This window comes from Xiphophorus couchianus, chromosome 12 (assembly GCF_001444195.1).
Source record: "Xiphophorus couchianus chromosome 12, X_couchianus-1.0, whole genome shotgun sequence".
Taxonomy (NCBI): Eukaryota; Metazoa; Chordata; class Actinopteri; order Cyprinodontiformes; family Poeciliidae; genus Xiphophorus; species Xiphophorus couchianus.
This window is the reverse complement of record NC_040239.1, coordinates 23133335-23157494: the sequence shown is the minus strand read 5'-3', so window position 1 is coordinate 23157494 and position 24160 is coordinate 23133335. Positions and strand designations below refer to the sequence as shown.

The window sequence follows — 24160 nt, the reverse complement described above, 5'->3', positions numbered from 1 at the left end:
GGAAGAGGTTATGGGGAGGTTACTCAAATTATGTGCATCGATAATCCACTGAAACCAATGAGACGTTGACCTTCTTGACCCCCGAGCTCCAGCAGACACATTCATCACCCCCCGCCCTACACTAACACAAAGTCCACCTTCAAGAGACAAACGCCATTAAGCTCTATGGAGAACAGAGCAATTGGTTGAAACAATAGCCGCTGCTCCATCTCCACCTCTTCCTTTTTTCTTTCTTCGTCCAGTCGCAATCACATGACAGATCCGCTCCACGTTAAAAATGAGTCCTTGTTTCCAACAGGTTGAGCTGCAGTGCAGCCAAGGGTAGAAAATGGAAACGCTAATCCCACCAGCGCTGTTTGAACTCTAAGACGCAGCCTCTTCATATTAGCGAGTTAGGTTCTCACCCGGTGGGTGGTGGGCCGGCAGCCACTCGGCTTTTAGAGCGGAGCCGCTGCCGGCCGGCCATCGTCTCCATGATGTTATCTCTTCCTTCTCGGGTTTTTTTTCAAAGGACCCGAAGGTGAAACCCCTATAAGCCTTGATGCTTTGTGATTACACAGCTCTTGTTCTTTCAGCGTCTAAGCAGGAAAACTGTATTTCATCAGCTTACTGGAAACTGCAGCTTCAGTACAAATGTTTTCTTGTTTCATATTCATAAATAAAACAGGCGTAGCATTGCAGATTTCATACAATATGCTGACAGGGAAACCTTTGGAGGAAGGCAGTGCTTTTTTTGTTTTGTTTGGAGAAGCATCAGCTTTGCTTTTCTTTGTTCATCCACATGTGAGTAAGGGAGCTGGGGCAGTGGTGCATTGTGGGATGTGTTTTGATTTGAATACAATCATAAGTCTGGATCCGGCCGCTGCCTCGGACAGCTCGCCCCCTCCCGTTCCCCCCAAATTTCTCTCTTCAATCCTCCTGTCCCACTAATCAGTTTAACCCTCTTATGAATAGCTCTTTGTCATGGGATAGATTACAGTTAACTCTGCCCCTTTCGCTGCGTCCAGCTCGTAGCTAGTGGGCTGGACGCAGCTTCACAAAGCTCATGTGCCCACATTTACTACAGTAACTCAACTTAATACAGGCATAAGCCCTTTAGGCACGGCCACAAAGCGTTTGATTTAATTTTCAAATCTTCACAAAGGAACTTCAGAGTTCAGTACACTTGAAGAGGTATATCAGCTTCTTCCCAGAGCAAAACATGAAGTTTGTGTGAGAATCAGGGAAAGATAACCTTGTGTTAATTATTACTATGTGTCTGGTCATTGTTTCCGTAGTTCAGATGGACAGACCTTAGATAAATGCTTATTCTTATTTTAATTTTAAAATAAGAATAATACGTTTTTCTAGTAAAATGTCATAATTTCCCAGATTTTGAGGTGCTGTCAGGCTTATTTGAAAAATTTAAGATATTTCTACAGTTGTAAACTTTTAATATAATATATAATATGGGTTTTTAGACTCCATTCACATAAGGATGTGTGATTTGTGTCACTAAAATGTATAGTAATTTTATCGTATTTTCATATTTTGAGGTATTTATTCACTCTTATTGAACAGAGGAGAAAATAGTAAAGTTGACAATACAAATGGTCTTGTTTTGTTAAATGTCATTATTTGCAATTTATCGACAATGACAAATCAAATCTTTTATAAGAAATTTATTGTGATAAATGATAAATATGATAAATGCCCACCTGCCAAACAGATGAATGGATGTACAGGTTCTTACAAATGTACTGAACAGGATAGGCAAAAATATTTGAGATTACAAATGGGTTTTTTTTTCTTGCTTGACCAGACCAATGAAATACTTCAATCAAATTGCATCCTTTTGCCAAAACTCTGCAGGACATGAAGCCTGAAGCACTCGGGTCCCTGCGTCAGCCTGCTGCTACAAGATTACAAAAATGAAGAACTTTGGTTTCAGTCTCTTATGCTTTTTATGTGTTGTTGTTAGCTGCACAATCACCTGGTCCAGAAAAACTGACATTCAGGTTTATGTTTCAATTTCCCCCCCTTGCTTTTGAAGGTAAAACACGCCCACATTTACATAAGCCTGGATGTTTAACAATAAATTCCACAAAACTTTACTAGAAGGCGGGTGGTAAAAATTTTGCATTTGTCTGAACCAGTTGTCAACATTAAAGACTGTAAATGTTTTACTGACTCCTGCACGTGTGTGAAAAACACAGACTCTGACTTTCCCGGGGTTTCACAAGTCACACTGCGAGTGTGAGGGCGGCCCGCTGAGATCTGGGGGTTTGCCCATTGTCGTCCTAACCTCAGGTCAGGGCCCCCCGCTCACAGTCTCTACTGATTTTCTTCACAACACAGGAGACATTTGATCTAGCCCTGCGACAGTAAACCATCCTGACACTGCCAGACTCAAACACATTGTCTGGACAGATACAACTAAAGCCTGCTATTGCAAGAGTGTCGGTCACAGTTTGGTCTGGCTGTTTCCTCTTAGCTGTGAGCTGACTAATGTTTAGCCCTGCAGGGCATTGCCGAGAGTGGGAAACGGGCCACGGTGAAATATGAAGCATTCTCTGAGAGCTGGACAGGTTTGTGTTTAATGGTTTCTATGGCTGGAGTGGGGACACTCCTTGAGCACACACAGCACTATCTCAAGAGCACCTGATATTATATCAAAAACAGCTGCTTTAATGGACGGAAACAAGCACCCCGGATGCCACACGCTGAGATTCTTTTCATCTCCGCTGATAAAAATTGTTAATAGCGTAAACGACCTTGGGACATAGCAGCAGGCTGAGGACACACAGCATCTGACATCATTTGCAATGCAATGAGTACAGAAGAAAAACTAGGAGCATAATCTACTTTAACAGTGAGAGCTTTTTAGTTTTAAACATCTCTAGCTGCTGTCTTACAAAGGTAGGGATTCTCCTTTAACTTTTCACATTTTGTCACATACTGGTCCAATACTTAATGTATTTTATTGGGACTTTATAAGATAGGCACATAATTGTGGTGTGGAAAGTGAGCTGGATATTTGTATCCAACTCCTTTTTCTTTTTTACACCTAAGAAAAATCTAGGAATGCTTACTGACTTCAAAAGTTAAACAAATAATAAACTGAGTTCACCTGTGTTTTTTTAATCTCAGTATAAGTCCAGGCGTTGTGTGAAGAGTAGAGGTTTGTTAAAAAACTTTAGCATCATGAAAACACAGGAACACAGCAGACACGTCAAACAGAAAGATGTGAAGAATGTCAAAGCAGGGATTTGGTTATAAAGCAACATCTCAAGCTTTAAACACCTAATGGAGCAACTTTCTGTCCAACATCCAATCCATCTTTGAGGATGCTTTACAGGGAAATGGAGACTGGTCAGAGTTGACTGGAAAGGGGCTGAACTATGTACAAGGTAATGCTGGAAGAAAACAAGAAAAGAGGCAGTAAAACATTTCAGATTGGGATGGAGGTTCACCAAACTTATAACCAGAGCGAATAATCAATGGTTTTTGGATCAAAGCATGTTCAAGTATTAGAATGGTTCCAGACCTAAATCCAGTAGAGCATCTTTCCATAAAATGTCACAAGGGTTGTCTTATTTGGTCAAGAAGAAAGAGAAACAATGTCAGTGTTCAGAGCTGCAAAGCTGACGGAGACTTAGACTAAAAGACTTGCAGCTGTAATCACAGCAGAAGGTGACTCTACAAAATTTTAACTGCGGGTGCTGAACACAGTACATGTTTAGATTTTTATTTGTAATAAATTTTGAAACTATGTATCTTTTTTTTTTACAAGAAGCTGCAACTATCACATAAAATCCCTTTGAAATGAATTAAAAGTTTCACAAGACAAAATATAAAAGCGGTAGCAATAGATACAGAAGTATTTAGTTTAACTGGTAGAATCTGCTCTGTTAACAAAGGAAGTGAACAGTAGCACAGCTCCTCCATTATTCATAGCTCTTTTTTCTGATCCTTAATGGGTTGATCTTGATCTTCAGCTTGACGCTCCCCCGCATTTCCTCTTGTGTCTTCGGACAGGCTAACGCAAAGATCGGGAAACGTTTGGCGACCTGACCCTGTCTCGGCGTCAAATCTAAAATCCCAAAATATTTTAATTTGAGGGAAGCATACATTAGACCCGCAGCACTGACACGCTTGACATGCTGCCATCTGCCCCCAGTGGGAGGGGAAATATGAGGATCTGAGGCAGACAGAGGCAAAACCCACACCAGACAAAAAAAAAAACACACACACAAAGGATGAATATGGGAAAACAAGAAAACACCTAGTTTTTTACACTACAATTCACCTCTGCAGTGTTGCTGACGTTACTATGGGTGCACATGCATGAGATAACAACTAAGGCTGCATAAGCAGCAGCTAAAACGACGCGTTACAGTCACCTGATGGCTGGAAGCGTGTTCCAGGTGACAGTGAGGTTTCTCAGGTATTTCACATGTTTCTCTGCACACCCACGCAACAAATGAGCTGGGATGTTTGGAAACTTTCTACTTTTTGGTGACCCAGTTGGGACAGTACAGGATTTGGGGTGCCCCAGTGGTCTTGTCGGCTTTGGAAGCGCAACGGGAGGTTGTGATACCCCTCTTTTGTCTTTTGGGCTCCGGCAGACAATGATGGGATTATAGGGCTTCCAGCAAGGAAAAACTCCCATTATTCCCAATGCTTCATGCATCCTCCTTCCAGCACAACAATCTCCTCTTACTGGGTCACCCTTCAGCATACTAATAAAACACTGTCAGCTCACAACCAAGCCCCCACCTACACTCCTAATCCCCCAGTGAGCAGCGTTCCTGGTATGCCCCTTCCTCCTTTCTCATCTCCACTCCACCCCTCTTTAACCGTCGCTCATTCTCACCCTTCCCCTCTGAGCTGCTGTACAAGTGCATGCCGAAAACACAGACTGAACACCTGTAATTACAGTGCTTTGCGTGGATTATCTATTTGGGGTAGGATTTGAACCCAACATCTCCTCCCCAAGTCGTTATTAATACCAGTGTAGTCTCCTTATGACTTCCTTTGTTCTTAAAAGATGAAGGAAAGTTTTGTTACCAAATAAATCTGTTATCTGGGGGGGATCATGGTTTCTTGAGCTACGGAAGCCAGACGCTTGTTCTTCAAAGAGGAATTTGTGTTGCTTTTCTTACCTTTGTAGTTAGGATGAACACGAGGAGCGTACACTCCGAATTTAATGAGAACAGGTACGTTGTAGCCAAGGCGCACCCACTCCACAACGTGTAAGGGAAAGAGGTTCGGGGTGGTGGCTTCTTTGGACGATGGAGTCAGACTGCAGTCCAGTTCTGCAGAGTCACCCTCTCTGGCATGGACCAGCGATGCCAAACCCTGAGACACACCTGGAGACACGATGATATATCATCAGCGCAAAGGCCTGGGTGGATCTGTGCAGACAGCGCAAGAGGCAATAAACAAGGAACGGGCAAATTACAGATGCTCCTTTTCAAGGATGCTACAGCCTCAAATAGAGCCGGATCACATGCTCTGAAATTTTGGAGATTGCTTTGGGGAATTTTGTTTATGTGAAAGCTGTTAAGGAAGAATGGATCAGTTTTACTGAGAAACTTTAACCACAAAGTATAGAAAAGTTTAAAAATGACTTCATAAAACACCTAACTTTTCCAAGTAATGGATTACAGTCGTTTTAACATAATCAAGGGAAAAGAGCCGGAGTGATCAGAGTTTTCTCAGGTTGAGTAGCGGCCTTTCCTCTGCTGCACACTGCCAGTCTGCAGGCTGAAAGAACACATCTTTCAGCCATTTGGAAATATTTCAGGTTGTGCAAAACACAAACACTAATATTAAATTTAGTGGGTATTTATTTTATATTCTTCTCCATGCATTGAAATCCAAATATTAACAAAAAATGTAACAAATAATATTGTAAAAGATGTACTTATCAATGGGCCAGTGATTTCATACGACCACTTTTCATTTGACTGGCTCTGATCTGTATTCTAAATCAAATACTGAAAATCTGATTTAATAAATACGGCCAAACTAACAACTTTCAACAAACTGTTGTTGCGCAACACCCCCCCCCTCCTTTCTGTCTCTACTCTCTCACTCTCGTACTTCCTCTTCTGAGAGGGGAGATGTGCTACCAGCTCTCCGTCTAACGGGTCCGTTGAGTTTCCTAAATCTGCTGGGATTTACCCTGTCCAGAACTGAAGTAAACTCTGTTTAAGCTGGTTTCGAGAAACGATTCGCCTGGTTATCTGACGGCCTACATCCAGGTGTCCCACCCTTCTTCCCCCTGTGAATTAGCCAGACTGAGCAGCCTACAGCCAACTAGTTTCACAGAGCACACCTGTTAACGGTCGCTCGTTCTCTATTTTGCAACTTGCATTTGTTATTGAACCAGGTAGGTTTTAGTGACTCGGGCGAGTCCCAAGGATGAGGTTTTAAATATGGGCTACCAGCAACCTAAAAACATTTTCCACCTCTTCCTCTCCAGAATCAAACATCACAGCTATTTTACAACCATCAAAGAACTTTAAGGTGACTCATTAACTGAATGTCCACAACATCTTTTAGATTTTCTTTATGCTAAATATTTTATTAGTAAGGCATTTTTGCAAGGGTCAGTACAGCTTAATTCAGTAGCAGAAATAATCAAATAAGTAAAATCAATCATCTAGTCTATCTTTCCCTACTGCTGATACTGAGAACTAAAAAAGGGAACCTTTGAGAGAGACGGACGGAGCCTGGCGCCTCGAACCCCAGACCTGGCTTGATGATGAAGAAGGTGTTGCAACAGGAGGAAGATGTTGATCGATGAAGGCCAGGATCTCCGCAGGTCTGATGAGCCTCCTCTCCGCATGGATGGTGAGGTCACACAGGACTTGGTGCTGGCAGGAAAAAAGGCACCAGTTCTTCTTCCTTGTCTTTGTCTTCATCTTTGTCTTTGGGGTCAGAACCCAGCCGATGAGAGAAGTGCGATTCGAAGCCACAGATTGTGGGCCAGACGGGTTGGTCTCCATGTGCAGGACAGTCTCCGGCTCCGTGGCCCCGGCTCTTCTTCAGCTGCAGAGTTCTTTGTCCATCTCGATCTTGGCTCGAAGCTGCCCGGAGGATCCAACGAACGGTTCCTCTTTTGCACCCACCTTATATAGGGTTCATCTGTCTGCTTAGACAGATGATCTCATATCCGTCACTGTCTTAAGAGACATCATGTCATGATGTCTGTGCCAATGTCTCAGGGCTGCTCAACCTCCTGTTTCCATATAAGGTGCTGATCATCTCTGCTCTCCTGTTAGTTCCCCTTTTTCCCTTCCTGTCACCTTTCACCTACCATCTACCTCCAACATATCAGTGATGTTTAATTGCAGTTTTACAACCTTTTACACCATTTCAAGTTTAATGTCAAAATCACATTTATATCACATTTATTTTCTTTAGCTTCTCTGATTTAGCATTCATTTATAATTTTATAACCATAACTTATATCACATTTATTTTCTTCAGCTTCTCTGATCTATCATTCATTTATGATTTTATAACCATAACTTATTAGTTACTCTTATTATAATCTTAATGTGAGTTATTACAGATGTTTTCTGAAAAGAAACCAAGAATAATCTATTATTCTAATTATTTGATACCAAAGTTACATTTGCTTGTTTTTCTTATAAGTGTTCTCACAAATATAAGTGTAAGTATTATTACAAGTAAATCAATATTAATATAAGTATTTTACTTTGAATCTTATCAAATTACTCAAAATGTTTAGATTTAATTTTTTAAAACTTTCATGCTTTAAAATAGTCTCAACTATTTTTATAAATCTGCAGGCTGGAAACTTCCTCTTTTTCCAGGAAACCTGCTTTTCCTGTTTCATGAATCTCTCTGACTGACTATGATTTCTTATGATTAGATAGAAAAAAGTAGAATTAAAGCAAAGTTTGCATGAGACAAAAACAACACACACAACTAGATTTATTTTATTGACACTTAAGTCTACTGTTGGGCCTTGATGTCACTTGAGTGATTCATTATAAAGATAACTTTATTTATTATTACTGTTAAACTAACTTTATTGACACTTAAGTCTACTGCTGGGCCTTGATGTCACTTGAGTGATTCATTATAAAGATAACTTTATTTATTATTACTGTTAAACTAACTTTATTGACACTTAAGTCTACTGCTGGGCCTTGATGTCACTTGAGTGATTCATTTTAAAGATAACTTTATTTATTATTACTGTTAAACTAACTTTATTGACACTTAAGTCTACTGCTGGGCCTTGATGTCACTTGAGTGATTCATTTTAAAGATAACTTTATTTATTATTACTGTTAAACTAAAATCTCCAGCATGGGGAAGTGGGATGAGCTCGGATTTTCTTGACAAAACTCATGAACAAACCGGATGTGCTTTGATTATTTGATTTTTCCATTTCATCTGTCAAATTCAGAGCAGTCAGAACTGAAAACTGGAAATCCATGCTGGTCAGTAAGAAACCTGGTTGTAGCAACTGAAATAATATGTTTTATTTATTATTTTACCAAAAGTGTGAATTACTGCTGGTTTTCTGCTTTAAATAAAAGCAATTATACTATGCAACATTTTTGAATAAATGCTACAGGCTTCATACCTCACCAGCCCATGCCTACAGAAAAGTCAATAAGAGGTTATAAAAACGGGTTATAAAAAATAACATCATAACTGATTCTGGCAGAAACCGGTCACAGATCAGCTCCTGAGTTTGACTTTCCCCGACTGCTAAAAGCCGGGCCATTACAGGGCATTCACAACAATCATGTGGGCATTTGGTAGAAAAGATTGAGTAGCTGCAATCCCATTAGTGACACCTGGAGCAAGAAGCAGTCCTTCCACCTCCTTTATCTCTCTCGCTGTCATGTGCTAACATGGGTGTGTGCTCAACTAGGTGCCAGTGTTTGCTCCACTACTCATCTGGCCTGGTGATTACTTTAATCTCAAAGGGAGGGAAAGAGGAGGAGGGGCGAGGCTCTGATGCAGCAGGAGCCTCTGTGTTTGGTCCAGCCAACCTCTCACCACCCCCTGGGGTATACACATGGTGTGTGGAACCAGCACGATCAATCCCACCACCCACCACCCCCCTTCTACAAACACAAGCATGCACACAAGGACGTGTGCCTGGGGTCTGGAGTTTGAGGGGGGGTAGCATAAATCCAGGATTGATCTAAATCCGCACCCAGAGATATATTGTTTAAGTTGGATTTTGTCCCCATTCTCTCTTGTCCACTCATGTCTGAGCTGCGACCCCGCCTCTTCACTCTCTCCCCGACATGAAGCAGTGCCGATAAACCATGTTATACATGTGGAGCGTCTGCGTCCAGCTGATCAACAACATCCACTCACTGCTTCTCAAAGCTTCACCAGATGCTTGTTGATCCTAAGTAACAGTGGTGGCGAGGGATGCCTGCTTGTATAAAGGTATGCCAAAGCTAGTGCTGTAAAATAATTACGCAAACTAGAACATTTAATAATATCACTGTTGAATACTATGGTGACAAAATCAATTGACGTTAACTTGTGGAACATATTTTTCTCACTTTAATAATAGTATAATAATACAAGAACGCATTCTCAAAGAGCAATAAACTTTAAATTATAGTGAATTTAAAGTTGGATATTTAAACTGGAGGACATTTTAAATATCCATACTAAATACACTTAACAACAGAAACTACAAATAATGAATTATAGAGTCTCTGTAAACAAAACTGTCCTAGTTGGAGTGCTGCTGTGTGAGATACATGTGAGATCCATGTATGGAGGCCTTAGTCCTCCAAGCGGTCGTCATGGGTTCAAGTCCCGGCCCGATGACCTTTGCCGGTCATCTTGTAACCCATATTCCTGTCTAATCACTTTAAAATAAAGGCCACTAGTGCCAAGAAATTATTTTTAAAAATTGGCTAGTTGAGAACAAAACATCAGACTGAAGACTTTTGTCATACAATTATTGTCAGAAAAAGAGAGAGAAGAAAGAAAAATTATAAATCTTCCACGTGGACATTATTGAGCTTGTTTTAATTTATCATGTGATTATTAATTTAAAGCTTATTGTGACAGGCCTAATTGTGTAACACAATTCTCATCAGAAAATGTCTAACTATTCATATGTATTCTATTTATATATATATATATATATATATATATATATATATATATATATATATATATATATATATATATATATATATATATATATATATACGTTTTGTTTAGCTTACACAAATACAGATTTCTGCTAGGGGTTAATTATTACCTTTTTCAGCTAACCCTTGAAAAGGACAATGCCATCAAGAAAGAAATTCAACATGGAAATGCATTAATAATGAATGCAGCTAATCCATATTTGCATTAGCATACTTACTTAGCAGACAGATGGCTACAGCCTGAAGCCACCGTCTCTCCAGTCCCATGGCCGTCCGTCACTCTCCTCCACACATCTTGCAGTCTGAAAAACAAGACCGTACATCCTTTTTACCCTTCATCAGAAAGACAGAAAGACTGACAGAATCCCCGCTGCATGGGGACATCCCTCAAACATCCCCCTCCTCAGACACATGTAATCCCTGGAGTTTATGTCTGCACATTATCCAAGCCAAACACCATATTCCAGATGTGCTTTGGTTGATGAATAAGTGTATTCTTTGAAAACATAATCTGATTTTATGTTGGATTTAAGGCAAACTGAGCCAATCCAATGAGAGCTTCTCAAAACAACCAGTAAAACCCGCCTAGACTTTGCATCCTGTGGACGTTTAGGACTTAAGTGTGCTTGTTAGCGATGAGGAAGACCTCTTTAAGGTCAGATTAACCTGTTGCTTGGGTTTGGTCCAGCACATTCATGAGGTCTGGCCTGAATCTAAATGGGTCAACAGCAGTAGGCAGGAGAAAGGAACAACACTGAAAGCTAGAGGTGGGCAATATGAATTTAAAATGTTATCACAATATTTTGTGGTAGTTCTGTGACAGTAATAAAAGTGACCAAAAGAGCTATTTATTACTTCTTTTTCAGGCAACTGTATGGTTGTGACTGCATGATAGCAATCACAAATACGTATGCTGCCAAAAAAACATACAATTTATGCTTCTTTCGGACACCAGCCATAAAGAAGTGTGATTTATAATACTACCGGTAATCTGCAAACAAAAACTGCAATAATCATATTTTGTAATTTATTTATTTAATTTATCTCATTGCACATCCACAGTGGAGAAAATACTAAAATTAACAATCCACACAATACGGACAGTTCTGAGAGTTAAACATTAATTGGGATTTATTGTGACAACAATGAATCAAAATTCTTCTGCTAAGAAATGTATCAGGAAAAAAAGAAAGATAAATGTCCTACTGAAAGGTAAGTCTCCCAGTTCCAAATGTTACCTTATTGCTAATGCTTAAGCAGCAAAAACAGATTTCTGTTGGATGACGAGCTTTACTTAGATTAACATTAAGACAGCACATGACGAACAAACAGCAGAATCATGTAAGATTCATCTAAAGACTAAATGCACAAATGACCCAAATGAGTCTTTCAAGAAAAAACAAACTCCAGATTTTGATCTCCTAATTAGTCTGACAAACATGACTCCACTTGAAGAAGTGGAAAAGTGGCTCCTCTGCCTACTTCAAATTGGATTAGAGACTCGTTAAAGTTGCTGCCCTCCAAGCATAAAGGAAGCCCTTCCACCCTTCTCCATGCATTCACTTCATTCAGTACACTTACCATAAGCGCATTGCTTAAAGTTCATTTGAGTAACTTCAGAAGGCGGCTGTGCTTAGAAAAGAGGTGGGACACATGCTAGGTGATGATGCAGCCGCAGATAGACCGTACAAATGCAAACCAACTCCATGATCCGCTGGAGACATTTAATCGCTTCGGAGCGCTTAAGCAAACAAACAGCTCAGAATAGCAAAGCAGAAACATGAACTTCACAATATTCTACTGGCTTTCTTGTTTAGAAGAACCGTAGAGTCAGTCAGGCATCACGGTGAAATGCAAAAGCGCAGGGTTCCTTTCAACAGCCCTCTGTTTGCCCTCTGGGATGTTGAAATAAGCGCCGCTCTCAATGGATTCAGAAGATAAACAACAAATCTGTGCAGTCCAAATTGTTTATGTGTCACCTCCAGCAGGCAACAAACTGATGGATGTGATTGCACTTTACAGCATCCTCCTTCGTTTTGCCTTCTCACTTCTTTTTTTTTAACAGAATGAGATATACAGCAAATTCCCATCATACAGTGTTTCTCCAATTTAAGCTTACATCTAGACCTCAAATATCATTTATCAATCTCAAATCAGCTTTACCTTTGTTCCAGTAAACTGAAATATGCTTCAGCACCAGGAAGTACTATGTGACAGTCTTGTGCAGACAGACAAGGAAAGAGTGGAATGGGGGCAGAGGGGGTTTCTGTCTGCAGGTGCGGTATTAGACAGAGACAAGCAGGTTATTTCCTCATGCAGCAGAGCAGAGCCATTTAATTGGCATGTGCACTCTGAGGGCCTCTGAAGGAGGATAGATATTAAATTCAGAGTGTATGCATAAAATGATACAATGTAACACACATAGCGCCTGGAAAAGGTATTCAGGGCACAACTGTAAAGTAAGAAGACAACATACATATGGTTTATTTGACAAAAAGAAAACCCTGAAAACTGAGTTTCGTATCTAGCTCCCCGCATCAATATTTTGAAGAAATCCCCCTTTCAAAGCAGTTACAGCTTTACATGACAAGGATACTGAGATTTTGGCCATTCTTCAAGCAAAATAACTAAAGCTCAGTTGGACTGGATGGAAACTGTCAGATTCTCAACTGAATTTAGGTTTGGACTTTGACTGGATAATACTAAAACATAAATACATTTTGATCTTAATCATTGCAGCGCTGGTTGTGTTTATAGTGTTGTTGTCCTGGTGGGAGGTGAATTTGCTCCCCACTTTTGAAGTTTCTAAAAGGTTATTCTTCTAGTTTTTCCCTCCTAGCTCCACCCGTCTTCCCATGAATTCTGACTACATTCCCAGCCCCTGTTGTAGAAACACATTCCCAAAGCATGATGTTGCACTTGGTAAAACCAGTCTCTTGTTCTGTGCTACAGAAGGTCTGGACTTTTAGTTATTGAGAAACGACTGTTTGCTGGAAGAGTGGACTGTGATGAGGTTTTAAATTTTACCCAGTTGCTAACGTTTGCCCGTGATGCATGTAACGCACCAGTTTGATGGTATGAAGCTTAGCCAAAATTGCCTGCACTAAAACCGCCCTCCACTGCCAATGCGAACGAGGCAGCTGTTAAAGTTTATTCAATATTTGAAAGCGTGGCCATTGCTAAAACTACAGGCAGACTACAATTTAAAAACAGCACAAAAAATTGATGACATTAGTCACAACTTCTCCTTCTGTTCCCTGACTGGCCAGGTTGAAATTCTAGATTTGAATCGCGCAGAATTGCGGAGAAAGGCAATGGCCATGCTAATGACGTTGCCACCACCAGGCAATATGAATACTTTTGAAAAAAAAAAAAAAACTGTAAATGTTAAACACCTCAGCAGCAGATATTTCAAACCAAACCATGCATGTTGACAATATGCAATGGTGCTGTGTTCCTCTGGATTTCACTGACACAAATTGCTTTGGATCTCGGCATGACTTAGCCTTCTGGACGGTACATTTGTAACACTCAGTCTAATCCTGGCCTCCTGTTTCGAGTGTTAATAGTTTAACTGAATTAGAGATCAAACTGTTGAGACACATCAAGGACATGCTTTCATGTAGCAGTGCAGTGATCAATCCCTGCTATATCAAGTCACAAAGGTCTGCCCACGGGAGGGGGGTCCAGACTTTCTTCTAGTGGAGACCGCATGGATTGTTTACCAGGTGGGCAGCTTTAATACGATGTTCAGGCTCGGATGTGGAGGACACGTGACACTTGAACTGACTGGTCTTAACAGACTTTCCCTGCTGAAATGCAGCAAGAAGCACGTCGGTAAACATTTGCAGATGTGTAGATAGATAAATGCTCTGTCCTTGGCTATGCAGGTGTTTTAGATTAAATGTTGGGAGTCTCCCAAAAACAAGAGCTCTATATTTCCATAATATATCGGTTTCTGTATTGTCAGTTTGACCTTATGTGTGTGAGAGAGTATGCCTTATCCCTCAGTACCTAAGCAGGCCCATCAGTGATGCTTGTGACAGATACAGGCCTGATAAGCAGTAGTATTACTCTCTTAGTAATCCCTCCTAATCCTGACAGGCCGTGGCCTTTGTACAAACCTGTGTCGTGCCGCAACTACAAGTGTTACTCGAGCAGAAACTCTGACCGGCCAACCAAAGATTTGTAACGGGCAAAACACAGTTATTAACACAACGACTGGTCCCAAAACTCTGGAACCAGTCGGCAGACTGGAGCAGTCAATGCATGGATTTTGTTCCTGGCAACGCAACCTAGTTTGGAAAATCCATTGATGCTTATTTGAACAAAATGGGAAATTAGCTGAGTAGACAACGAGCACGAGAGGGGAGTCCCCGCATCCCAGGGAAAACCCACTGTATATGGATTACCAGTGATAACCAATACGCTAACATATGGCACTACAAGGTTTAGCAATAATTACTGGCAGAGTGTTTCCAAATTCCTCACTTCCAGTCAGTCTGTCTCTTGCATTCAGGGTTTCCTGCGCACCTTCTGCAGGGACTGAATAATTCCTCACATTACACCAATAAATTACCCATGTGCTTCATGCCTGAACAGACTGATTGAATTTTTTTTCTCTCCTGAGATGATCTACATTCATGTTTGGTAGCTGAGATACAGCAAAGCAAAGCAGCTCACATTGCCCTTTAAGTCCTGAGCTTTTGTCCTTCACCTCCTATAATTCTCAGAAGCAGGTTAGAGCCATAAAACTAAGCGAAGCCCTAAAGTCTGAGGTCATGAACTTTAGCACAGAATGCTGACGTATTGCACTGAATTTATTGAACACTGACACAAAGAGACTCATTTCTTTCACTATGGACAGCTCTTAATAGCGTGATGAAAGGGGCATTAATGGACAAGTCAATGCTGCAAAGCCACTGGACGGAGTTCCTTAGATAAAACTTTTTAATCAACTAACTGTGATTGTACGGCAACATAACAAGGATAATATTGTACCTTATATTTATTTCAATCTGATTACATGATTGCATCGTATTGAAATTAACTGGATTTGGATCTATACCAGCATGGACCAGTATGTGATTATAATGTATAACCTTTAGAAAAATAATGGTATTCATGCAAAACTTTCAAAGAAAAATTGATTCATGCTTTTGTTTAGAAGGAAAAAATAAAAGTGATTCCTATTGATCCCAGAAGAATATGGATTATGAGGGATGCAAGATATATTGGTATCGACATTGGTATTGGCCCATGTTAGTCATTTCTTAACACATCGGCCTGATAAGGAAAACTTGGACAATATTAACCACCAATTTTTAAAGAGCTTTTTAGAACCTCAGTTTACTTCAATGCCAGTAACCGACTAATTTCTAGACCTTTAGAACTGGATAGGAACCTGATCCATTTGTCTTGAAAAGAATAAAGGATGACATCTGTTGTAATTTGAAGCTAGAGAAATTAATTGACTGTAGGTACTCTCTTGCTGGATCAAGCATGAATGCATTTCTTCATTTATTTCTATGTGCTCTGCCTTATTCAGCTCATAAATGAGACATCTCTAAAAACAACAGGTCAGTCTGTCCACAGCTGAACCTTTGGTCATGTAATCTTCATATTTAAACAATGCCAGATACGGGATTAACTATTGAGGCTTTCTAGACGACAAGCATTAGAAACATCACTGTGTAAAGCAACACCTGAGCTCCTCACGTGCACAGGCTTTAAGCACCTCCAGGGATTGGATGATACCGTGTTTAACACTGATTCCAAATGAAAAACAGGTTCTTGCTGTTTTGTGTAAATAATTCAGGGGCTTTTCCAAACCCGTGAACTACAACTGTTATAAACAGCAAAGATACGATGCTTTCCACAGGGGGTTCATTTTTAGAAGAACATACATGTTAAAACTTACTATGAAATTGTCAAAAACAATCAAAGACTTTTGCAACCAATCTGATTTATAAGCTCAGATGCTTCTAGACTGGAATCTTATTAAGATGGGTTTCAAAATACATATTCATAACAAGACAACAGACCTCTGCAGGGATGCATATTTCTCAATAAAGTGATCAGCAAGACAACAGTGCAAAGAACAGCTGCAGTCCTTTGTGTAAAACTGTTACAACTAGCTTTTGTCCAAAAGCCTGCATCCTCCAGAGGCAGCAGGCTGATAAAGTGGTGCGCTCAAACACCAAGCCACCAAGATCTTCTGCTAAACAAAACAGGTGCATCTTTTGTGTTACTCTGGGACTCTAAAGCCACATGAGAAGACGGGCTTTTAAAACAGTTTGCACATACATATGTACTGCTGTCAGTTTTTCCTTGTTTTAATCCAGGGAGCTGAGCTGCTGGTTTAAAGGGGCAATGCAGACAGTTAAACCTCTTTAGAATGGTCTATCATGTAAAAAAAGACACGCTCACACTTTACAAATAGTGCATGTGATACCCAAAACAACAACACATTTAAAATAAGGGATTGTGAGCATGGCTGTAACTGGGGGATATTTAAGCTGTGGAAAAGCTACAGTAGGATTAAGTGTGTGTAGAAATTAACATGCAACAAACAAAAGATCAGGGAAGTGCACATGATTTAAATGACTAAACAAAAGATGCTTCAAGTCTAAAGGTTTATATTACTAGAGGATGTCTCAGCTCCACCTGCACCTTACCTTTCATGAGGCACTTTACTGAAAGTACAGTCTCTCAATCCATGGATGCGCTTTAAGATTTCTTGCAGACCAGTTTAAGTGTCCATTCCTTTATCGCCACGGATATTTGTGGTTAAAAACAAGCTCAGATCAAGAGGAACGGGGCGCAGGTAGGCACATTTTTAACCTTTCAATCCGAGAAAAATTAAAACCATTTTAATCCCGCCTCTCCATGGTGATCGGACGTCCCGCAAACTTCTTTGCGTCTTCAGTTTAAAAAAAAAAAAACTGATATTAAAAAACATGCTACCTCATCCCATTTAAGTTAAAAGATGAACTTTCCCAGCAGCTAATTTCATTACAGTATTCTCCTGGATCCAAACTTGCTCGAAGTGCTTTTAGTTGTTTAAATGAGAAGAAGCGACTTCCAGTCGACGTTGACCATCCACCAGGCGCGGGACTCCTCGGCAGAGCACGCCGCAGGGTTAGTTAAAGCACTGCCGTGGTTTCTGTCCCCGCGGTGTCCCTCCTCTCATTAGCCTCATCCCTCCTTCTACTACGGTGGCTGTAAACACTTCCGTCAAGTTCCACACCGGTACAGCAAGGCACTTCCCGTTCAAACTTTCAAAATAAAGGTTAGCCCATCTACACACCAGCACAAACCGAAAAACATATTTCTAGCTAAATTCTGATTACAGCTAAGCTTTTAAACTTAAGTGACTATAATAGCTGTTTCAGTCATAACTAAAAATGTTATGACTGACTACTTTTTGTTATTTTGTCATTTTCAAAGCTTAGCATTTTTAACTACTTGACAAAGTAAATAAAGAAACTATTAACATTTTGAGAATTTTTGCTGCTGATCCCATTATCCTTAGCACAATGACCAGTACAATATCTTAAGACATGCACCAATTAATCAGTTTTTCCTTGATGGTCATAGGAAGATCAAATAGTTGCAAATATATATATATATATATATATATATATATATATATATATATATATTATTTTGTTTTTTCATTAATTAAATGCAAATAATTGCTGCATTTTGAGAATTTGCAATAGATTCTGGCAATGACAATACAACATTAGATTATCATAAATTAAAACATTAACTGTCTGTTCGAGATTAGATAAAAAGATATAATCTACTACATGTTTGCTTTGTTTTTCCACAGCAGGCTATCGTTTCCCTTTTTGTTTTAGCTTCATAAACTGTTATGTGTATGATAACACATAACAGAACAAAACTTTGTTTTTGTTCTTGTTAACCATTCATACTGAATACTGTTCAAACAACCTTATTAACCCTCAATCTTGTGTAAAAAAAAAATTGACATAAAATATGTCAATTTTACAATTGAAATTCTATTGTAAAATGTTCTTTGGCCCAAATGCTCTAGGAAATTGTTATTTATGGGCTCTTTTTGTACAGAGGCGAACTGGGGTAAAATTATAGGGTGTTTTTACTGTGAAAATAAATGTGAATGGGGTTTTTTTTTAATATCAGATTTAGTCATTAATTTTGGCCTGCCCTTACTTAGCAACGTATAATTTTCATTTATGAAATAAAAGTCAATAGCACATAAAACAAGCTTAAGGTAAAATTTAGAAGACATTCTCTTAGTCAAAACTATGTTCCTAATAAGAGCACAAAAATGCACTTTTTTCGGAACGACGATAGAATGCTTTAATTTTGAAAGGACAAACATTTACTTCCGTTAATGATCCCTCAGTCGCTGTAACTTGCCGAACCTGGCAATTTAGCGCCTCAAACAAAAGCGCCTTTCGGTGGGAAAGACTGGTGACTGTAACAAAAGGAAAACCCGCAGCCAGCTGACGCGTTTCCTACAGCTTACAGCAGAAGCAATCATACACTTCACCCCCAGGGTCCATAAATACCCATCAATGAAACATTCCACAGAGTATCGATAAATTATATTGTCAAAGCTTCCTGTAACTAAGGTTTTCTTTAGAAAATGATAATATTACATAATTTTTTATTGTCGTCTTTATGGTCGTAACAGTATTAGCATACTTTTCAAAAACCCAAGTTGCTAAAGTAAGTTAATTTTCAATTAAATATACAGTAAAGTTTGATCAAAATGTTAGCTCTGAATTAGAACCGGTGAACCTAGCAAGACGTACTCGGCCTCTGCTATTCTGAAATACACGTATATGCAAAAAGATTGGATTATGACTCTTGTCTTGTATTTCCTTCTATTTTTACACAGCTATTAGCTAAATGCCATGGCTAATCTCGCACTTTAGTTTCAAACATTGTTCTATAACTTTGTTTTTCGTGACCCAAAGCTATGCATTCACAAACGTTTTCCATTATCTTACCTTAAAATCACTTCTGCAGCTCTGCCATGACAAGATGGTAAAGTTAGTCATTGAAATATAATTAGACGCACATTGGGGCGTCGTTTACGTTATATTTAAACTGGCCAATCAGGAGCCGGAAATAGCACCACTAGGTGGCGGTAATTTGCCACAAACCAACCCTCCGATAATAACGACACGATAATAACGTTAATAACATTACAGTGATAATGTTAATATAATAATAATAATAATAATAAAATAATAATAATATTTATTATTACTATTATTATTATAACAATTATAATAGCATTACGTTATTATAACAATGTTATTATTGTAGTAATAGTTATTAACGTTATAACATTAATTATATTTATAATTATAAACATAACATTATTAATAATAATGATTACTATAGTCATAATTATTCTTATTACTACTACTAATGTGTGTTTGTGGCATATTACCGCCACTTGTTATTGCTTACAGGTAGTAAGAAATTACTGAAATAGGCAATAAAAGGACAAAGTGAGAATCACAGTCTATAAATAAATATATTAAACAAAATAGCTCAGATTTTGTATGGCTGGTAATAATAGGTAAGAATTTGTGCATTTCTACATTGTAACACATTACAAAACATGGGCGATATAGCAATAGTAGGGTAAATAAAATAAATACATGAATTATGACTTTGTCTCAACGGGCATATATGCTTTTATTTTCACTCTGTAACCATTTACAGAACTGAGTCAAATAAGCAAATAGATACATATCGTCATTTAGCATTTTATTTTCCGGGACCCAAAGAAATGGATTCACAAATTGTGATGATTCTGATGTTGCCATATTGATATACATTTTTCCAGTATTTCTATATTTCCCATAATGGAAATCTTTATAAAAACCAAGCAATATAGACATGGTAATAATTGCACAAATATATAATGCACCTCTGCATGGATAATGGGTAAAGACAATGGATCGATTAATTGATTGATAGCTAGATAAATATTTGAGTAAAAAAGCAGCAGCACTACTAACTTGAAGCTGCTGCACACCTTTAGACCCATTTTATTAAAAACTTCTAAATAACCCCAGACATGTCTTTCTCTTTGATACTGCATGTTGATGAGGAAAAAGTGCCTCACTGTGAAGCGATAAAACCTTTACCATCCTGTTGTTTCAATATTTTTTAAGTCTGGTTTATAAAAACTTAAAATGTATTAAAAACAAAACAAAGAAATCAAGCAAAAAACTTTTCAATTAAATAAAATTCAATGTTGCGGCTGCTGTTAATTCTTTGTTTCTCAATTTAGGATCACCTTGACTTTGTCTTATGCTGATTTTTAGACTACTGTAATATATCTGCAACACAAACCGGCACATAAAAATGCAGTGGAGTGCAGATGATTTATTAGGCAATATGGTTATTGCTTTCCTAAGAAACACAGTAGTCAATGGGGGGAAAAACGAAAAAAAAAAACAGCCTTTCTGTTGGAAAAAAGTTCCTGAGCTGATTTACGGAGAATAATCCGATCTGACTAATACCAGGTACGGTTGGTAACTGATCAAGGGGTGGCAATTAATAGCAGAGAAGCATCCTTGAATTATCCCTTCGGAGAGCAGCAGGTAGCCTCGTATCTGACGGGATTACAGAAGGAAAACCTTTACCAGCAACATCTTTGCATGATTTTGATGTCCTGCTGTGCAAAATGGGGTCGGCCTTTCATCAGGTTGCTTCAAAATCACGGATATTTATAGGTTGATAGCCGAGATCAGAAAGGGGAAAGGCTTGTAATTGCTTTAGTAGTGCCTCATTTGATAATGCTGAATCAGAGGGACCAGGTGCACCATATGGAGATCAAAGGATCAGAATTAATCACATAAAATCCTCCAAGGAAAAAAACCCCAACAAATCTGGAAAGTAGGCAGGCTTTAGCTGATAAACAGTAAGGATCATAGTGCAGGAAACTATTTTCGTGATCTTAAGTATACATAAGTAAATTACAGGCCAAACTATTGCACTGGGTACAACATTATGAATCACTTCTATTTTTAAAATCTGGAAATTTGACACTCAAACTTTGAGAATAATAATTTTGGTTGGTTTCAGTTAATTATTATTTGCTATAAGGATAAACCACTTGAATCATAAAAAGGGCATTAAGCGAATGAATTGTTAAAAGATCATTTTGGTAATTTATTAAAATAAACACATTCACAAACTAACTAGTAATTACAATCTACAGAAAGAACACTGATTTCCAAAAGAATTATTAAGCTATAAGATGTTACTAGCCATTTTAAATTCAGGACAAGCGATACACGAATGCATGCAAGTGAAGTAAGACTGCCGCTGAGGTTTTAGTGTGGTTCAGTCATCAAAATCTGGGATGTCATCATAGGAGTACCCCGGATAGCCCTTTGATGCATAGTAAGCTATCCGTAAGTGGTAAATCCCAGGCAGGAAAACGATGATGCCGATGATCAGCACAGGCACCGTTCGGTCGGAGTTCTGAAACATGCAGTGATGTTTTATTAAGAAATGTTAACATAACACAGCACACAAACATAAGATAAAAAAAGGTCTGCTTTTAGAAAGAACTCACAGTAACTCCAAAGTATCCAGCCAAAAGAAGAGCACCAATGATGATTAAAGTAGAGCCAATTAGAAAGAGCACTGAGGCGAGGGCGATCGCTTTGTATGGGACCTTGGGTGGGCTCCTTTTGAACTGCAGAGGAAGATAAATTAGTTATCAAAATCTGAAACAAAGAAGTTGTCCAAGTTTCAGACGACATACCAAGTGAGATAGTTATTGCCTAAAACATGAACTAGCTTAAAAGGCAATAGCAGTATCTGCACAAAGTCTAGAAAGAGTCTTTCAAGGTTTTAACTCTGTTGAGGCCATATGTTGAAGCCAATGTTTGCTGCCATTATAACAATAACCAAACTAACAGAGTGAAGTTTTAGGGAATTAGTCTCACAAAATACTAATATCGTGGGTTAATACGAAATTGAGGCTCCATGCACTGCTCTGACAGATTTAACATTCAACCCAAGCAGAACAACACACACATGAATAAGAAATTTTAAAATTAACTCATGTCATTTGAACTAAAGAAGGGGTTTTGGTGAGTTTGAAAATTCCTGGACAATGCAGTGTTTTTTAAGTATATATTTGTGTGGGTTGTTATTTACTGCATTAACGTCAAGGTGTCAAACAAACTTGCCAATCTTCCAGCTCCTGATAAAGCTATACCATCATTCCAGCCAAAATGAAAGTTTTTGAAAAAGTTAGTTGACACTGTATAGTATAGAAAATCTCAAACATCCATCCATCATCTACTTGCTTATCCTTGTAGGGTCACAGGCAGAGAATGACGGCTGGAAATCAAGTTCTTTTATTATTTTATTTATACCCTTAATAAACCAAGAGTTGAAATCAGAAATTTCTTTAAGAAAAGGTACCCAAGCAAGGTAGTAGAAACACTAATCAAATATATATTAAACAAATATATAATACACAATCATAAACAATAAAATAGAATGACATATAAAGATCAGTGACCTCTTGAGAAAAACGTCTGGATTTCCCCTTCACTTCCTTTTTTAATAATACTCTTGAAATCATTAATGGAGTATTTAGTTTATTACTGATATTTAACTTGACGTAAACAATGGTGCATTTTTTTCATTTTATCCATAGGAACGCAGATGTGCTTTTATAGTCTGTCAACATAATGAAACGTGCACTGCTGGATAGTATTGTTAAAGACTGCAAGTGATTTTTTTTTTTTTTTTTGCCTCAGTATCGGTCTGTTCCAGTTCTGCTCTTTCATATCTAAGTTATTAGACTATGTTGGTTGAATAAAGCAATTTAAAAGGCAGACATTCAACTCTAATGACTGAGCAGGACTGATCAGCAGCATTAAGCGGCAAATCTGACCTGTAGATCTTACCTGTAAATCAATGTAGCCGTCATCATCAGTGGCTAACCTGGAGTACCTAACTTTGTTAGGAGTATCGTGGGATACAATATTACGAGCTGGCATTTTCGTCTGCTTTTCGGGAGCTTGCCACAGTTTACTCTCGGCGTTCTTGAGGCAAACAAGCTACAATACAATTAACAGTGCGGCAGCCATGTTTTTTATGTTCACCTCACAAGCTATAATAGTTAAAGCAAAGTAAAATTTAATATTCTACAGTTAAGACAGAGTGACTACAAATTTCTACAACGCCTTCTGCAGCAATATCGAGGTGTTGTTTAGAACCGTTGTCTTCCGTGTCGACGGCTTACAGATCTGCGGATATGCGCATGCGCAGCCTAAACGTCATCATTACGCAGTGAAAACGTTTGGTATTTTACGTTATAAAGTTTAAATTCGCGAATAAGCTCAACTTTTTGACACTCTTTTCATAAAGTGAAACTTTTTTTTTATTCAGAAAGTGAAACTCATATATTAAATAAATTCATTACACATTTTATTTTCTGACAGGACTCGGTCCCTGGCATCGCTGCCACAGGTACCAAAGGCGGGTTCAGTGACCACTTGCATTTTCCACTTCCCCCCACAAGAGGGCGCAGTCAAATCTCAATTAAGCGAGCAGGTCAGAACAGAATGACACTGCAGTGTCAGGATTCACTTTGTTTTGTGGATGTTCAATACTCGAGCTATTCTGTCTCTCAGGACAGCTCTGTAATCACTGTGTGTCCCCAGATGATAGAGTTTCTGTCTTCTCTGCAGATTTTTGACGCATTTCTGTGAAACAGAAGCTGAAACTCACAGGCTGAGACCTGTTTTTCAGCCTTAGAGGAGCTTTTAAAAATCACAAGCAACAACAACAACGAAAAATCTTATTGCAGCTGACAGGAAAAAATGCTACTGAAAATAAGTGCTTGTTTATTTTTCATTTGATAAAAATGATCTAACTTTATTTTTTTGAAGTATTAAGCAGATGACAGGATCAGATTTCCTTTAAAACTAAATTAAAATGGTTTCCCATTCATC

General features: G+C 38.7%; 2 protein-coding genes across 4 annotated transcripts in view; both read right to left on the bottom strand.

The window, feature by feature from the left end:
• The window catches only part of igsf9b (immunoglobulin superfamily, member 9b), a 33119-nt gene extending 15769 nt beyond the window's left edge, over positions 1-17350 (bottom strand). For all 3 annotated transcript variants that reach the window (XR_003597673.1, XM_028034874.1, XM_028034875.1), the window contains exons 1-3: positions 16838-17350; positions 10379-10462; positions 5145-5351 (exon numbers count right to left, since the gene is read on the bottom strand). Coding sequence is in view for 2 of the 3 variants with exons in the window: in XM_028034874.1 (XP_027890675.1) it covers positions 5145-5351; positions 10379-10427 (256 nt within the window). In the remaining variant the exon portion in view is untranslated. The remainder of the gene's footprint in view (positions 1-5144; positions 5352-10378; positions 10463-16837) is intronic.
• A 2496-nt stretch (positions 17351-19846) lies between these two features.
• tmem230b (transmembrane protein 230b) lies at positions 19847-23463 on the bottom strand. Its single transcript, XM_028034884.1, has 3 exons — positions 23111-23463; positions 21760-21882; positions 19847-21665 (listed from the first exon to the last, which is right to left on the bottom strand). Exons 1-3 carry the CDS (start codon positions 23201-23203, stop codon positions 21525-21527), a joined length of 357 nt encoding a protein of 118 aa, XP_027890685.1. The 5' UTR covers positions 23204-23463; the 3' UTR covers positions 19847-21524.
• Positions 23464-24160: the final 697 nt, after the last annotated feature.